The 17,208-nt window shown below is 37.6% G+C and overlaps 1 protein-coding gene across 5 annotated transcripts in view; it reads left to right on the top strand.

The window, feature by feature from the left end:
- TMTC4 (transmembrane O-mannosyltransferase targeting cadherins 4) overlaps nt 1-16,916 on the top strand; it is a 60,592-nt gene extending 43,676 nt beyond the window's left edge. For 3 of the 5 annotated variants that reach the window (XM_040584463.1, XM_040584466.1, XM_040584464.1), the window contains 7 exons: nt 2,748-2,827; nt 3,002-3,109; nt 3,231-3,372; nt 4,035-4,149; nt 4,648-4,760; nt 11,343-11,412; nt 11,928-16,916. In XM_040584463.1, the coding sequence (XP_040440397.1) occupies nt 2,748-2,827; nt 3,002-3,109; nt 3,231-3,372; nt 4,035-4,149; nt 4,648-4,760; nt 11,343-11,412; nt 11,928-12,079 (780 nt within the window). In that variant the 3' untranslated portion in view covers nt 12,080-16,916. Of the gene's footprint in view, nt 1-2,747; nt 2,828-3,001; nt 3,110-3,230; nt 3,373-4,034; nt 4,150-4,647; nt 4,761-11,342; nt 11,413-11,927 lie in introns of those variants that run through there. The other 2 variants (XM_040584465.1, XM_040584467.1) reach the window with 2 other exon arrangements.
- Nucleotides 16,917-17,208: the final 292 nt, after the last annotated feature.

The raw sequence follows: 17,208 nt of genomic DNA, 5'->3' as shown, positions 1-17,208 counted from the left end.
TGCCTTGATTTTGGAGAATACTGCGTTGCTATGCGTCCCTGAGAAATAGCTCCTTTTAGAGCTATTACTGTAAATTACCTGGTTAGGGTTGATAAAGGAGCATGTGGGCATAATGGAATACATAACTCTAGTTGATATATATCTTCAGTCATTTAATAATGAAATGCCGTGTCTGCTCTTAAATGTTTGATTAGGAAAGGAAAATCTTCCCTCCATACTATATTTGGTAGGCTGAGGAGTTCTTTTGGTACATTTGTTTTAGTTTTTCTTCTCTTCCCTTCTTCTCTGTCACCACCATATTCAGAGGAACTAAAGCTACAATTTCACTTGAAGGGAAGTTAGGAAACCTACATGTAACGAGGAGCTCTTCATTTTCCGGGGGTATTATAGAGAAACGTGGTTTCCTTTCATGAGAAGCTTTATCTGAGGACAGAAAAAATACACCATCAAAAATGCTAATAGTTTATTTAAATGATTTCGCTATTGGTTTTAATAGACTGTAGTACATATTTTTAGTTCACAAGATGGACAGGTAAACTTAATATTTTATTTAATGTTTTGACTTAAGAGAATTGATAATCTATCAGATTTCTGCAGTCTGCACAATTCTGTTACATGAGAAAAATATTCTTGCTGCTGTTGCTTTTGAGATAGAAATGGATATGAAGAAGTTACATGTTTTAAAAAACTGAGAAAAATAGAAAGTGAAATGCAGACTGTTTCCTAACATAAGACTGCTGATGTTAAACACTGAATGGTTGGTGTATACCAAGTCTTTTCTCATATGTTCTGTCCCTAGTCTTTTAATTTTTCAGTAATGCTTATGACTTTTGTAAAACATAAAAATAAAAAAGACTTTTGTAAAGCTTCTTGAAAGAAATTGAATCAGTTGAAATGTAATCTTGTTTGCTGATATTGAAGTGTGAAGTCAGGTATTTTGAGGGCTAATATGTGTTATTGAGTGAAATATTTTCTTATTTCTTCTGTTTTGCCAAATTTATCTTTTGTCTGGAAAAACAGCAAAGTTTAGTAACCTCATTTCCTCAGAATAAATTTTGAGTCTGTAAAGTTCAGCATATATAATCAGAGCAACCCAGTTTGGTAAGAACATTATTATAGTGTGCTGAAAACTTTCTGGAAGAGATATATAAATAAATTCAGTCCTAAGAAACATTTTACTGTAATGATTCCTGAGAAAACAATGCTATTCTGCCTTTTTCTTTCCTTATTTTTTTTCCCCACAGTCATTTAGGAATGGCTATGTCTTGATATAAATGTATCATTCCATTGCTTCGTTGGCATGGGCCTTGTCATATTTTTATGAATGTACAATGGAAGTGCCTGGATATTTTTTTTTTCTTGGAAGCTGTGCTAGAAGTGCTTTTATGGGATGCTGAATTTGTGTGCTATTTTATGTCTTACAGTTTGAGGAGCTGCTTCTGTGTATGCTTAGTAAGCTTTGCTCTCTGTAAACCCAGTAACCAGTGAAACTACTTTTTCACTCATTCTAGAAAGCACGGAAAATGTTCTCAACTTTATTTGTGGATGGTATGTTACTGCATAGTCACAATCGTATAGAGACAGAATCCAACGATTAAATACCCTAACAGTTGAGTTCAAACAAAATTATGTGTGCTGGATCAATAGGTCTTGGGTATTCTGCCAATTAATTTGATGGATATATGAGATAAAATCCTTTTTTGACTGTAGGAGGTGAATTAGAGTTATCTAAATGAATTACAAACCTATCTTTTTGTACTTTAATCAGAAGTAATTCCTGCATAGTGTTTTTTGAAATTATTTGAATTAGATTTTCAAAGTATGGAAGAAATTACAATGTGTGTTTGTTTTAGATGAAGTATATATAATTTGTTTTCAAATAGTGAGGTCATCTAAATAATGAGTTCTGATCTAGTTGCTGAGAAATCTATTTTCAGGAGTCTGTACTCACAGTACTTTTCTGTTTTTTCTAACATCATCTTCTGAGATTTGTCTTAAAGTAGCATTTGAGATGTCTTCCAACTCAGATGTCATGAAGTGTATTTATTCCTATCTAGTCCTTGCCGTAAGTTCAGATAATGCATTTTCTTCCCTGTAGCCATATGTGAAAACTCTAGACCCATCCTTCATTCTCCCATTTTTAACAGGCAAGGACTCCAACATTTTGCTATACACATTATTTCTATTTTAGAAATGTTCTTTTATGTATTTTTATCCCAAGACAATAATAGTATGTGTGTGATATTTTTTGTTTGGTTTTGAAATTTGGAGCTTAGTTTTCCTGTTTCTTCTAGTATATGCTATAGTGAAAGCAAAGTTTAATCAACACTTACATTGCTGTAGTGTTTCTTCTGCTATGGTGGATTTGATTTGAGTCAGACTTTCTCTTATATATCTGACACATAAATGAAATGAAGAGCAGGAGGTCTCCATATTAAAAAGTCTTGTGGAAGGTGTGGTGGGCTCATTTGTAAAATCAAGAAGTGATTCTTGATTTTTAAGATATTTAAGAATCTTTCTTAAATAGCTGAAACAGGTAATCTGATTTATTAATTTATTCCTCATATTTTGTCTTGCTGTCTTCATTGTATATGTTGTCCAGTCTTAAGTACCCACCAACAACAAAAGCCAGCATTGAATGATGCAAGTGCTGACTGTTTCTATTTGGAGTAAGAATTTTTAGCGACTTGGCTCCACAAAATATCTGACTGTATAGCAGCTGGTAGAATGTTCATCTGTGTTTTCAGGTGCACTACAATGTTGGCAAAAACCTGGCTGACAAAGGAAATCAAAGTGCTGCAATCAAATACTACAGAGAAGCTGTAAGGTATTTGGAATTTTACTGCTTTAATGATCTATGCTAAAATTGCTTTCATGTTTAACATGAAGAAAATGCTTAGGTCTTCATTTTCATGATCTGCAGCATTGCAAGAGCTAGCAATTTGCATATAGTAATACATGTCCTATACATAATAATAATCTCTTAAAATTTAAATTTTAGGTTGAATCCTAAATATGTACATGCCATGAACAACCTTGGAAATATTCTGAAAGAAAGAAATGAGCTTCAAGAAGCAGAGGAGTTGCTGTCTTTGGCTGTACAAATACAGTATGTTTAGAACAATGCTAATCAGTGTTTTGCAACAACTGAGCAGAAATTATGCAATAGGATCTTGTGTTCCAAATGGTCAGTTGTCCTCTCTCTTGTTTTTTTTTCCCAATTTGCCCAGGCCTGATTTTGCTGCTGCGTGGATGAATCTAGGAATAGTACAGAACAGTTTAAGAAGGTTTGAAGAAGCAGAGCAAAGCTACTGGACAGCAATTAAACACAGGAAAAAATATCCAGATTGTTACTACAATTTAGGGCGGTTGGTAAGTGCTTTTGAATAAATTATAGACATGACAGGAATCTGTGTGTGTATGTATATATATAAATTCTGCTATCCTGTTAAATGTTAATAGTTATTCCAGTTTGCTTGGTTTGTAGTTCAGGGTGATTTCATATTTTTGGTAGCTTTTCCTATTGCTTTCGCATTATACTTATTTCCATACAACCTTTGGTAGTCCTACTTTTTCATTTGAAGAGGTATAAACAAAAATACATTGTGGTCTTTTTTGTTCAAGAGAGATTAATAATTTTCCAATATCAGACTGTTTTGCAATCATTGCTATGCTGTTAGGTAGTATAACTATGCCAAAAAACCTCCATTTAGATTTTGCAAATATTTATATTAAGTAATTACTTATTCTTTTGTGTAGATTTCTAAATTGTATGCTGATTTTCCTCCTTATCCTATTGGTACATGCATATTTGAAAACAAGTCTGGCTTTCAGAGAAGAGCAGGGTAAAAATAGTATATAGCACTCTATCCTCCACACTACCATAGTACTCTTTTTACATTTCTTATTTTTGTCTATAAAAACAAGTTATGCTAGAAAGATATGAGACATTAACAACTCTTTGGTGTCTTTAGTGCATGATAGGAAAGTAAAGCAAATCAGAGTGAAATTACTGGGGTTTTCTTCTTTTTTAGTATGCAGATTTGAATCGCCATATAGATGCATTGAATGCATGGAGGAATGCCACAGTTCTGAAACCAGAGCATAGTTTGGCTTGGAACAATATGATTATATTGCTTGATAACACAGGTATAAGCCTATTTGAATGTTTTAATGAATAATTCAGTGTCTAGCAAAACTGAAAGCTTTATCTTTATTTACCTAAAAGGACTTCTGCCTCTTCTTTGGCTACCCAGAATCTCTCTATAAATATACAAATCCCTTCTGATTCAGTGGTTTTAAAGCATCACTTGAAATCCAGCCCATAAATTGATTTTCTGATCCTTATTTGAAATGCTATCGTTGTGCAAGCATGTTTCTACTGAAGTTTGTATAGACCAAACTTCAGAAGTTTTGAATCTTTGCTTTGTTGCACTTCTGAAGTTGTTATCTGTTGAAAACAAAATGGAGGTTTCCTGTTGTCTTATTCTGTGGGATTTGACATGTGTGTGTGAGAGAGATACCTGGTTTTCTTTAGAAATACATGTAGTCAGCTATTTATACAATATTCGTGCTTGCAGCATGAAAAGTATCTAATAAGACTGTGTTAAAAGATGTCTTCTCTTTTTCCACTGCATGGGCTCCCAGGCAATCTAGCTCAAGCAGAAGCAGTTGGAAGAGAGGCCTTGGAATTGATACCTAATGATCATTCACTTATGTTTTCATTGGCAAATGTACTGGGGAAATCGCAAAAATATAAGGTAGGTAACTAGAGCTTTCTGAGTGCTGGGTTTTGGGTTTGTTTGGTGGGTTTTTTTCCTTTTTAAGCTCTACGTAAATGTTTCGTAGAAAGTGGTTGAGGAGGTCATCGTGGACTATGACTTGGATAATCAGGTTTCAGTGCCCATTTCTGTCCCAGTATTGCTGTGTGATTCTGGCCTAAGTTCATCCCACCTTATTTTAGATGCCTGCATTATGAATGTTGCTGCCCTAAACGATGTCAGTGGTCAGTGGAGAGGAACAGGCTCTCAAGCACACTAGAGGGCAGTTAGGGTCTTGTATTGCTTCCCTGCCGGCAGAGAGAGACTGCACTGATTTAGACGCTTTGGTTCAGGAACTAAAATTAGATGTGAGATGCTGGTCCTTGTGCTTTCGGTATGTAAAGGCAGCAAGATTTACCATTACCCAATATGAATTGTAGCCTCTTTGCTTCTGACGCTGTCTAGAATAGATATATATAGATTTTGCTAACCCCAGACTGAGGATGAGGTACTTGGGTAATCTCAGAATACTTTGACTAAAAGTCCATGCGTTGAGAAATGTATTGAACTTCCTCTTGGATGCAGTGGACCAGCCTGCGACTGGTACCTCAGCATTACCTACTTATATTTACAAGTAGTAGTGGTAAATCTAATGGAACTGATGAGAATGAGTTCTTTTCAAAAAGGAATTGTATGAGCTGTCAGAGAATAAATCATACACAGTTAATATATTTAGTTGTTTTAATTGACTCTGTAGTCACTGATTTATGTATGTGATGGGGACGAATTAATGATCAAGGAAGTTTTTCATATTCCTCAGGAAAACATTCACTGAACTCTGGCTTTCGGGGGTTTTATGGCTTTCTGAATATTCAGTGATGTTAGCAGCACTGAAGGAACATCCTCAGTATACACCAAGTAAGAAGATTTCATGAGGTGAAACTTCTCAGAATAGACACATTTTTCCACAGGTTACTATGTCCACTTAAATTGCTACAGTCATATTCAGCTGCGTAGTCATGACCTTGTCCACATGTGAAGCCAGGGCCTGTGACAACCCAGCACTTGCTTTTATTTGTGTTAATGATGCTATTAGATGCTCCATTACTGTTTCTGTAGACTGGATGTAGACCTTTTTCTCTATATGCTCTATTTCTTTTCTCTCTCTGCCTAAGACTGTTATAAAATATATGTTTTAGATTAGTTTAATAAAGTTCCAGAAGGATACAAATTTATATCCAGAACATATAAGGGATGAGATTATAGAGGAGGTAATTGCTAGCATTATTTTGGTGAGTCACGACTGTGAAAGAGTAGAGAATTGTATAGTTATTCATCAAGAGCAGAATGCAGCATGACAGAATGAAGAGCATTTATAAGGAAATAAGTAGGAAAAATAAGTTGAAAACAAGCTATGAAACTTCTCCAGGTGTAGGAGAAACAAGTCTGTCTTAGTGGATTTAAAAAACAAAAAGGAGGTAGTGATTTTGATTGCTAGCTCTGAAAGGTCATTTTGCTGCAGGGGAATGTGTTGGAGACAAAGTAGAAATGATAGCAGAGGAAAGTGAAGCTTTCAAGTCAGCATCCTGAAAAAAGCAGAAGGAGCAGTGGAGCCCGCAGAAGAAAGCAGGGAGCCAGTGAGTGTTTTAATAGTTGAGTATGGAGTAGTAGGTTTGCACAGAGCAAAAGGACTGAACTAGTCACTTGAAACTGATGGGTTATAACAGGGAGAGCAAATTAAGGGAACTGGAAAGTGGACTCACTTAGAAAAGGTTATGATCTCAGCAGCTGTATTTTGCATCACCTGGAAAGAGGAGATACAGAGTTTTTTAAATGGGAGAATGCTAAAAGACTTATAAAAAGCACGGGAAAGTCAGATTTCTTGTCTGCCCCCATGCCATGTAAAAACATAGAAATGGATGGCGCTCTAAGGATTTTTATTGAGTGTTTGGGATGGGAGAGAAGGAGGAGGAGGGTAAAGACTGTCAAGGTGATGGAGGTAATATTCAGAGGGCTGCCTGGCTGTATCTGATGTGTTGTATAACCTCAGGCATTTCATTTATTAGGTTACATGTTATGTGTCTGTATAAAAGTTGTTACTGTATTGGCTCCGTTGCCATAAAGTAAGATTTGTCCTGGGTTTTTTGTTATCTCTTGAAAGCACGTAGTAATCAGAGTCGAAAAGGTTTTACTATGTTATGAGAGATTTCCTTCCAATAAGCACACAGTATTCTTCAGTTTCAAATTGCACTTTGATTTTCAGCAGAAGATGGTTTTGCTAAGTGACTGAAAAAAACCCTAACCCTTTATTTCTGTTTGTATCTACTCATGAATTATTTATTGTTCCAGAAACAAAAGCACATAAAGGATGGGTTGTTTTGGTGGGCTTGTTTTGTTTTTTTAATTAACATCTGTTATACCAAGTTAGAGTTCTCCTTTAAATTCTTGTTCTTGTCACAATGGATGAAGAAGCTATCCTTAGTTCTTTGAAAATGTATGCTGTATTTTTGTTATGTATACATCTATGCTTTTTCTGTAAAAAGTACAATAAATTGAAACCATTCAGCGTTTTATGTATTTGAAATAAAGCCAGACTACAGTTTTGTGCTGTGGCCTTGGCAGCAGATGGAATGCAGTGTGCTTACCCAAAGCCTTCGCTGTATGTAGTGTGCAAGTTTCTTGGCAAGACTTAAAGATTTGGCAAGATACAGCAATTTGAAATATCACTGCTGTACTGGAATGTATATTTACTCCATATATCTGTAGTAATATGAATATGATGCACCTCAAATAGCCTTTAATCAGCCAGTATGTTTCTACTAGCTGCTGAGCAAAGTAGTGGCAATAAAAGTGTTTTCAGCATGTAGTTGAAGATCCATGGTAATGGCAGCCAACTGTGAGAATCTATTTCATTAAATTTTCTGGGAATGCATTGCACATATTGTCCCATCATGCTTCAGTTAAAGGGTGAGTCTATACATTTAGGTATTTTTTCCTTTATGTAGGTGGCAACTTTTAGGCATAAGACTGAATTAATTGGACAACACATCATTCACTTTGCTGTTAACCTGCCCAATGAAGAAAGCAGATATTTACTTACTAGATCAAAATATTAAAATTTGCAGGGGGAAAACCACAACTTTGTAGGACTCCTGATAACTACATGCTTTCAAGTGCCAATCCACTGTTATTTTTAGGCTTGGATGGTTGCATGAAATGAGGAGGTTATCTTGCAACACCACTAGGCTTGCCAAATGTTTGAGTCTCAGTGTGTTTCTTAGGTGACTGAGTTAAAATCATATTACAATTTTGACTGGAAAGGACATCTAGAGGTCATCTAGTCCAACCTTTGACCCAAACAGGGCAATCACCAGCTGAATCTTGAACATCTGTATGGATGGAGATTCTAAATCCTCTCTGGACAGTCTTCCAGTGCTTGACCACCCTTATGGTAAAAAAAAAAAAAAAAAAAGTTTCCTTTTATCTAATTGGAATTTCTCATATGCCAGCTTGCATCCATTGTGACTCATCCCATCTAACAGACTTGTGAGAAGAGTCTGTCTCCATCTTCTCTGTATCATCTGATCAAGTAGCTGTAGATAGCAATAAGGTCTACCCTTCATCATCTTTTGAAGACTGAAGAGATCCAGTTCTTCCAGCCTCTTTGTGTGCATCTTGTGCTCTAGCCCCTAACCATCTTGGTGGCTGTCAGCTGGACTCACTAAAGTATGTTCATGTCTGTCTTGTAATGGAGGGCCCCAACGTGAACACATACTCCAGACGTGGTCTCACAAGTGCTAACAGAGGAGAAAGATTACTTCCCTGGACCCGCTGGCTGTACTGCTACTTAATACAGCCCAAGATGTGGTTGCTTATCCTTGCTGTGAGGGTGTGCTGGTGGGTTTTATTCGGTTTGCTGTCTTACCAGGCCCACCAGATCCATTTCTATAGAGCTGTTCCCTAGACAGTTGCCTCCCAGCCTTTACTTTTGTGTGGGGTTATCCTATCCCAGATACAGGACTTTGCATTTACTCCTGTAGAATTTCATGAGATTCCTGCAGTCCAGTCCTGTTCAACATCTTCATTACTGATCTGGGTGATAGGGAAGAGTGTACCCTCAGCCAGTTTGCAGATGACACAGAACTGAGAGGAGTGGCTGATATACCAGAGGGTCATGATGCCATCCAGAGGGACCTAAACAGGTTGAGGAAATGGGTTGGTAGGAAACTTATGCAGTTCAACAAGGGGAAGTGCAAAGCCTTGCAGCTGGAGAGGAACAACCCCAGGACAGTATATGCTGGGAGCCACCCAGCTGGAAAGGAGCTTGGCAGAAAAGTACTTGAGTATCATGGTGAATACCAGAATCATTGAACATGAACCGGCAATGTGTCCTTGCAGCAAAGAAGGCTAACGGTATCCTGGGTTGTGTTAGGAGTGTTACCAGCAGGTTGAAGGAGGTGATCCTCTCTGCTGGTGAGTCCTCACCTGGAGTCCTGTGTCCAGTTCCCAGAGAGCCATGGACATACTGGGAAGAATCCAGCAAAGGGCCACAAAGATGATGAAGGGACTAGAGCATATTTCCTATGGGGAAAGATTGAGCCTGCAGCAGAGAAGTCTCAGGGAGAAGATCTCTGTATATAAATACCTGAAGGGGGATGCAAAGGGGATGGAGCCAGGCACTTTTCAGTGGTGCTGAGTGACAGGACAAGAAGCAATGGACCAAAACCAAAACAAGGGATGTTCGCTCTGTTCATCATGAAACAGGTTTTTATTGTGACTGTGACCAAACACACTGGCACAGGTTGCCCAGAGAGAATGCGGAGTCTCCATCCTTGGAGATGCTTCCTGGACATGGCCCTGGGCAGCTGTACCTGCTTGAGCGGGGAGGCTGGGCCAGATGACCTCCAGAGGTCCATTCCATCCTCAACCATTCTGTGATTCCTGCTAGTCCGTTTCTCTGTCCAGTCCAGGTCCCTCTGAATAGCAACTCTCCCCTCTAGTATATTGACCACTCCCTTCTCTTAGGTGCTATCAGTAAAGTTTTTGAAAGTGCAGTTGGTCCCACCATCCAAAACATTAATGAAGACACTGAATATTATGGGTTTCAGAGAGACCACTGTATCCAGGAACTTAATAGTCTGGGTATGAGAATACTGGACCTGCTGCCTATGCCAGTGAAAAGCAATGCTAAAATTTGTACTATGGACTCATATACTCCCTGAATTTCCAGACATCTTGTTCCCTTCTTCACTCCTATCCAAGTATCAGCAAAAGTATTTGTTGAGAACCCTAGGGTTTGTAATTTCCTTGACCTGAGAAGATGAAGCCAATGCTTTGAAAGGAGCATGTAGTTTGGGTTCGAATTTGGACATACTAGGAAGCTCTTAAGTAACTCAAAGTTGAGTGACTCAGTCTTGACATCAGAAATTTCTTGTCCGCTGAGGGACCTTTACAGAGACTTACTTCATGCTTCACATAAGAAGACGGTGGAACCAAAAATCTAGCTGACAGGTTTTCTTTTTCAGTAGAGCCCGCGTTGTGTTTTGTGGACGTAAGTAATAAAAGCTTAGTACAAAGGAAAGGCCTTTTCCCCAGGTTATTGTTCTCACGTACCTCAGACAGCAAGTATGTGCATTCAGACGGAAACCTTGCCACATTGAGGTAATTTTATCTTCAGGTCATTTGCATTGAAACTGAATAGGCAACTTTCCCTAAAACATAGCACAGCATAGAAATCTATATAAAATTCACTCTCTAAAATACCTAAACTTGCATTCAAGTGAGGAAATATGCTTCCTTTGGATTGGAGGGGTGTATCTTCTTAAACTTCTGCAGGAAATATGCTCTGAAACAAAGGTATCTATATTAGAAGCTAGTTTGGGAAAATCAAAATGTTTGCATTAAGAGGATAAATTTAGCTGTGAATTGTTCTCTGAATATTTGGTGAGAGAGCTCAGGTTTTCTAAGTCCTCAGATATCAACAGTCCTAAGAGTAAACACCACAAGTTTGAGTATGGAAAAGAAAACTTCTGAGGAATATTTCGGTTGGCTTTATTTTTTAAGTAACAGGCACGCAGCTACTCTTCATTGACAACCATGTCAAAAGATCTGTTTGGAAGGGGTGTACTGGAATGCCCCTATTTTAAATGATTAAAGTTGTTTTAAAGGGAAGGGTGTCTAAAAGCAGTTTGCTCAGACACTGAGTTATATTATCTTTACCTTGGTTGAATAAGTAAGGAAAACTTCAGTAGCTAATGTTTGAAAATATTGTAACTAAGAATATAAAACAAACCCAAAACCAAACCAAACTGCTTTGCAAACTTCACTAGCGCTTAATAGCGCTCTGCTAAAATATCAGCTTGTGAAAGCATGGCACGCACTTGTACCATTATTACTGTTTTCTGGAGGCTGTAGCCACCTGAGCTACGGGATCACGCAGGCTCAGAATATATGCATAGTGGTATCATATAGATATGGCATAGTTCAGGAGGGGGTTTAATTACAATCTTGGGTAAATTTTGCATTATTTTATATACTACAAGAGTAGACTGTCCTGTTGACTTGTTCTTCTAAATTATTCAGGAATCTGAAGCTTTGTTCCTCAAGGCAATTAAAGCCAATCCAAATGCTGCCAGTTATCATGGTAATTTGGGTAAGAGCCTTCCTAACTCTTATCAGCTGTGTTGTTTGTTTGCTTCATATTCATTGTGTTTAAAAAGAAAAAGCAATCTTGAGCTTTCTTCCTGCTGGGCAGATTTCTATTTTACTTCCTAGAAAAACTGCCAGCCAGAAGAACAGGGCACTAAACCAGAAAAGCTGTCACACGATATGACAGATCAAGAGGGCTGCACAATCCAGCCCAGAGGTAGCCGCACTTCAGTGTCTGCAAATTGGTTCATTTATGCTATGCTTGTAACCCACAATGAGCTCACCAGATAAGAGCTGCCATTTATGGCTGCAATGTAATTCATTCCTTCATCATTCCCATGCCAGTTCTGCTCCCAGGCTTTGCTCCTGCATTTGGCAACAGAACAAGCAGCTACTGTGTCACTAGCCAGCCAGAGACCCTCACTGGAAACAAATGCTTTAATGTTGTTTTCCAAGTGATTGGCAAGATTGCACTTTATTCAACGATGTTGCTAATGTATTTCCTCACTGATGTTCCAGCTGTGCTTTATCATCGCTGGGGGAATCTTGACTTGGCAAAGAAGCACTATGAAGTCTCTCTGAAGCTTGATCCTATGGCACCCGGGACCAAGGAAAACTACAACCTGTTAAGAAGAAAACTGGAGCAATTGCAAAAGAAAAGCGGTGCCTGATGTTTCTTTTCAGGTTGTCCGTGCATGCTGTTTATGATTAATGTTACATGGGTACTTTTGACCATGTGAAGGATTCAGTCATTATTTCTCAAAAACAATAACACCACCAGCACCATACACTTGAATGCCCAATTATGCCCTCCTCCAGATCCTAACATTTCAGCGGAGGGATCATATTATTTTATTCTTGAACTGCTTTTAAAGCCCCTTAGAACATTTTTATAGGTATATGAAAGCAATGCAGATGGAATTTCATAGATTTCACTTGTAATTTGATATCTTAATCTGACTTTTTAGTAGCAGGATGAATATCAGAAGGCAGTTTTATTTCTGAAAGTGATTCTTTAAAAAGTGTAATTTCCTGTTTAAATCCTGATCTTTTCAAGTATGAAGAATATCTGTCCATTTCAGTTTTATTACTGCCTTCTATTGCCGGTCCTGCAGAGCCAGTGGAAGGGTGGATTCTCTCCAGCTTTTGAGTTATGCCCTTGTTCTTGCTTCTGGCTCTACCCTGTGAAGTATCAGATTTGTACAGGAGTGAATGAGGACAAAGATTTGACTGTAAATATTTGTCAGCCTTGTACTGCTGAGGTATGCTTGAGCAAAGAAAATACTCTCAGGTTAAGATGACAAGCAACAAAGGGAAAAGAAGTGTGACGCAGCAGTGGAGTCAGCTAGAGTTTCTGTTCTTGCAGGCAGCCTCATTTAGCGCAAACAGCTTGGGCACCAGTTCAGAATTGCTTTAGCTCCTGCAGGTCGGTGGTCTGAGTACAGTGTAGCAGCTACAGCAGCTAATTCCTGTGTTCTCAGGCATTTCAGTGCTTTCTGGTTTAAGGACATGATACCTTTCAGCCTCTATATTGCTGGTGAATAAGGAGAGAATTTCTGTGAAAAAGTTAACTGGGCAGAGGACCTGACCTTGGCTGTTGATGTATTAACTGGAAGGAACTCAGCTTCACCTTTGTCTCCCCTGGCTCGTGTGTTTGCTGAAGCGGCAGTTAAATAAGCATAGCTGTTAATGCATAAACTGATTAGGTTGATATGGGATGATCAGAGTGGGTATACGTTGATACAATGTTACTTTTGAAAATGGGCTATGCTTTAATACATGTTTAAACTCTGGTTGTCCAGAGCTGTTTGTCTTGTGCTAGTATTTACATTCTTTCTTCAGGAGCTAGTCATGTCTATTTATTTGTGGTGGGTTTTGTTTGGGTTTTTTTTAAGGTTGGAAGATTGCTGTTGGATGTTTACCTTTCTTTTCATATGCCTTTATTCTTTCCAGCCATGTCCTTCAGGAAGAAATTGATTAGTGCAGTATTTGTAGCTTTCCTAATTTGTCCAATGATTATTGTATAGGAGATTGTGTAATGTTCTGCATATACAACTCATATCAGTGTGGAACCATTTAAAGTGTTGGGGGAATGCCTGTCATAGGACAGGATGTTGCATGACCTTGCCATCTGACCATCATGTAACCATTCTACATATATCCTATGTTTTGAACCTACAATAGGATACTTTTACATTATAAATTTGCGTGGAAATGACAGTTGTTTCAAGAACCAAGTGTATCTACAGAGCACACTGCAATACTGCAAAGCTACCAAAGCATCCTCTGACAAAGCTAGTTTGGGTACTACAAGTAGTGCGGCTACTTTAATGTAATATTCTTGTCAAACTAACTGTAAATATAGCTATTAAGAGTGTGGTAGTGTGGTGCTGTCCACAGGTTTGTCTTTGAATGAATTAATATGCCTACATTACATTGTATGTTGCCGTACTGATTTTAGTTGAGGTACCAGAGACAGGTATTTGTGCTGTTGCAGTGCTCCTCTCCTGCAAGTATAGCCTGTTTTTCACCAGGACTTATTAATTCATATAGAGTACTAGGTTGATGCAGTTGTTTCCATTTCTTCTGTTTTTTCAGAACTTAGTTTCTGAATATATTTGCGGGATATAAACATGCTCTTTGATAAGTATCTGTACTGATCCAGCAGAACGCTGCACCAGTATGGCTAGTCATCTTCTAATAACCAGCATAGTTTAGTCAGTAGCAACTTTGCTACCTGAAACTTGCTGAAATAGATACACCCTTCAGTACAAAGAGCAGATTTTTGCAGCTTTCCATACATAGCCTAGTATTCATCAGATATAGAGAACACTTAGCTACGTCAGTTGTGAGGTGTTAAGAGTTGGAATCTGGCTGGATGAGCTAATTTATAGCAGAATATAAATGTGTCTAATATAATCAGGTCTTTTCTGTATATTTGGAATATGACATACTGAGTTTAAATTATTATTTTCATCATAAAGTTCACATGTATAGTTTTCCCTGTTGCTTGCCATATTAGCTTTACAAAAACCCAGTAGATCAATATTACATATGGGGTATGAATTCTCTCTAGGTCATTGTAAACCAAAGTTGTTGTAGGAATTTCTGTATGGAAGTCAGTTTGTCCTACTCAAGAGTCTTAGATGGAAGAGATATGCCAACAAACTGGATGTTTTGTTGGTATTTAAAAATGGTGTTTACTCTTCAAAACAGACAACATGATTTATTCTTGATTGTTGTCTGGCTACCTGTATATATTTTTCTGAGGGTTTGTTTTGTATCATTTTCAGTGCTATAGAAATTCAATGTGATTACTTATGTGATGGTTATAACAAGGATACACTTAGGTCTGAGTGTAATGTTGAGGCAGAATTAGGTTCAAAAGAAGCAAAAAACAAAACTGATATTTAATAAAAAATTCCTTGAGGCTTTCAAGAATGCTAAATATTTTTTTTTACTTTATTTTCAGAAACATTTTGAGAGTGCAAATAGTACAGTGTGTTTTATTAAAATGGTTATAATGTTAACATGCTGTTTGCTTTTTCATACCTCATAACTGACTCCTGGAATAGTACAGAACACACAACCTGGAAGAGACAAAGGTGAAAAAAAAGTGGGTTTGTATGTAGCTGTTGTTACATTGTCTGTTTTTCCACCATTTTTTCCCCACTTTACCTTTCCACCATTATTCCACCATAATTACAGAAGATTAAAGTTTCCTTCTTACCAGCTGGCCTGCTTGATTCTCTAGTGAAACTGAGGAAACCTGGATACCTTTTTTTTTTTTTTTCTTCAAAGATTGCTTGTTCAAATACAGTTCTGAGGAGAGAAATACAGAATGATGCAGTGCACAGAATGGAGTCTGAAAAATATTCACAATGACTTCTATGGATGGCAATCTTTTTTCACCAAAAAACTTCCAGCGGAGTTCCCTAATTGTGTGTTTCTCTTGTGTTTAGACCAATACCATGTACATTAAGCTTTCTGTTATTTCATACTTGGGATTTAAACTTTGAAGATATGGGTTGTGTGTTTGTTTATGGACACTCAGAAATAAAAATCTTTAGTACTTTTGAATGGTTTGTTAAAAATATTGGGCCTATTCACTGCGAACTTGTTTCCTTCATATTTGAGATACCTGCATCTGAGCTATGCATCCTAGTTTCTTTGTATAGTCACTAGGGAAGAAAACAGGTAATCTGAAACATGACTCGTACTAAAGAAAGCATCTTTAGGATGTAAGGTGTCATATACTTGAAGCGGGTACTCCTTTTAATTAACTTCAAAGGATAACTAAGATGATCAGCTCATATATATGAAGAAAATCTCACTACTGCTTTCAGCTTAAGTAATCTGGTCCCATACACCTGCAGCATTCTCGTACATTATTTGCACCGAGAATATTAAAAGACTAGCATTGAAGCAAATTGGCAGGAACTTGCCTTGAGAGTCAGAGAGTTATAGTAGCTGGATGAGGGAATGGGATGAGACAAATTAAGAGAGCTTTGGTTTCTGCAGACAGTTAAATTTACGTGACTGATAAAGTATCCAAATGTCAAATCTACCTATGGAAACAGAAAATTCAGGTCCAGTTCGATTCATTGTTAGCTTGTCTAGGATGGCAATAAATAGTAACAGCTTTTTATTGAATTGACTTCTCGTGTCCTCCACTTTATTTTAAAAGCAATCCAAAGCAACTGTAAATTTGCAAAGGTGAGATTTTTTTTTTCTTAAAGTGGCTATTTAAAGCTGTAGCTGTTATAACGTTAAATGTGATAGCATATCCCATTTTATACAGTGAGATTTTTTAGTTTAAATATCTTAATATTTATTTGCTGGTTCCTGCTTGTTCCACATTCCATGTGAGCATAGGTACATTTACAAACCTATCATTACATGTAGATTCCCACATGATTCTTGACTTGGCCCTTTCACTGAACAATGCTTACTTCCACAGCTCTTGATACGACTCTACCAAATGTGTTTATGAGGGTATGATTAACTCAAAAAGACTAAAATTTGCTAGAAATAAAAGGGAGATCACGTGGCTGAATTTCTGCAACATAAACGCCAAAACTTGTGTCATGCACCACCATAAGCAGCAGGTACCACTGGGCACTTTAGGCAGTGTCCTGGGCTCCATCATAATGTGAAGTGGTTGTACATAGGTGTAATAGAAACACAGAAACTTGGATCCTGTGCTATAAGGAAAAAGGACCGTATATTGCAGCTCCAAAGAAGAGCCATGTGCATTGTGGCATGGGTGTTTGGTGTATGTCAGGTACATGTCAAGTGCTTCAGGGCTTTTAAAATTAAGTATTTTTGTTAGAAAATCCCTGCAGATATTGAAATTGGTAGTTTGTGATTGCTGTTGAACTTTTTTAATGTAGTGTTAATCATTTAGAATGCCATGGGTACATTCCAATTAATTTCAGCTGAGCAAGAAGTAAATACATTTGTAATGGAGCGATGTAATAAATCTGCATTTTGCTATTGTTTTGCATAGATTTTAATTGTGATAATGCTTATTTTTGTAGTATGTTTTTATTTTGGGGGTCTGCTGGAAGCTAGGAAGAAAATCCAATGGGTGTGGTAGCCTGGTACTGTGATATACAGGAGGACATTCTTACCCTTAGAGTAACAGTCCAAAATCTTGATTCTGCACGAGTGTATTGATGTGGAATCCATATGCCTAAAAAAAACCCAAAGTGATGGAATACCTGATTAATTCAACCTCTAAAACAAAATACGGAAGAAAGAAGAAAAGCAGGAGATGCTGCCTCAAACTGAGCAATCT

The sequence above is a fragment of the Falco naumanni genome, chromosome 2, assembly GCF_017639655.2.
Source record: "Falco naumanni isolate bFalNau1 chromosome 2, bFalNau1.pat, whole genome shotgun sequence".
Lineage (NCBI taxonomy): Eukaryota > Metazoa > Chordata > Aves > Falconiformes > Falconidae > Falco > Falco naumanni.
Note: the sequence above shows the minus strand (reverse complement) of the source record. Positions and strands in the feature narration are given on the sequence as shown.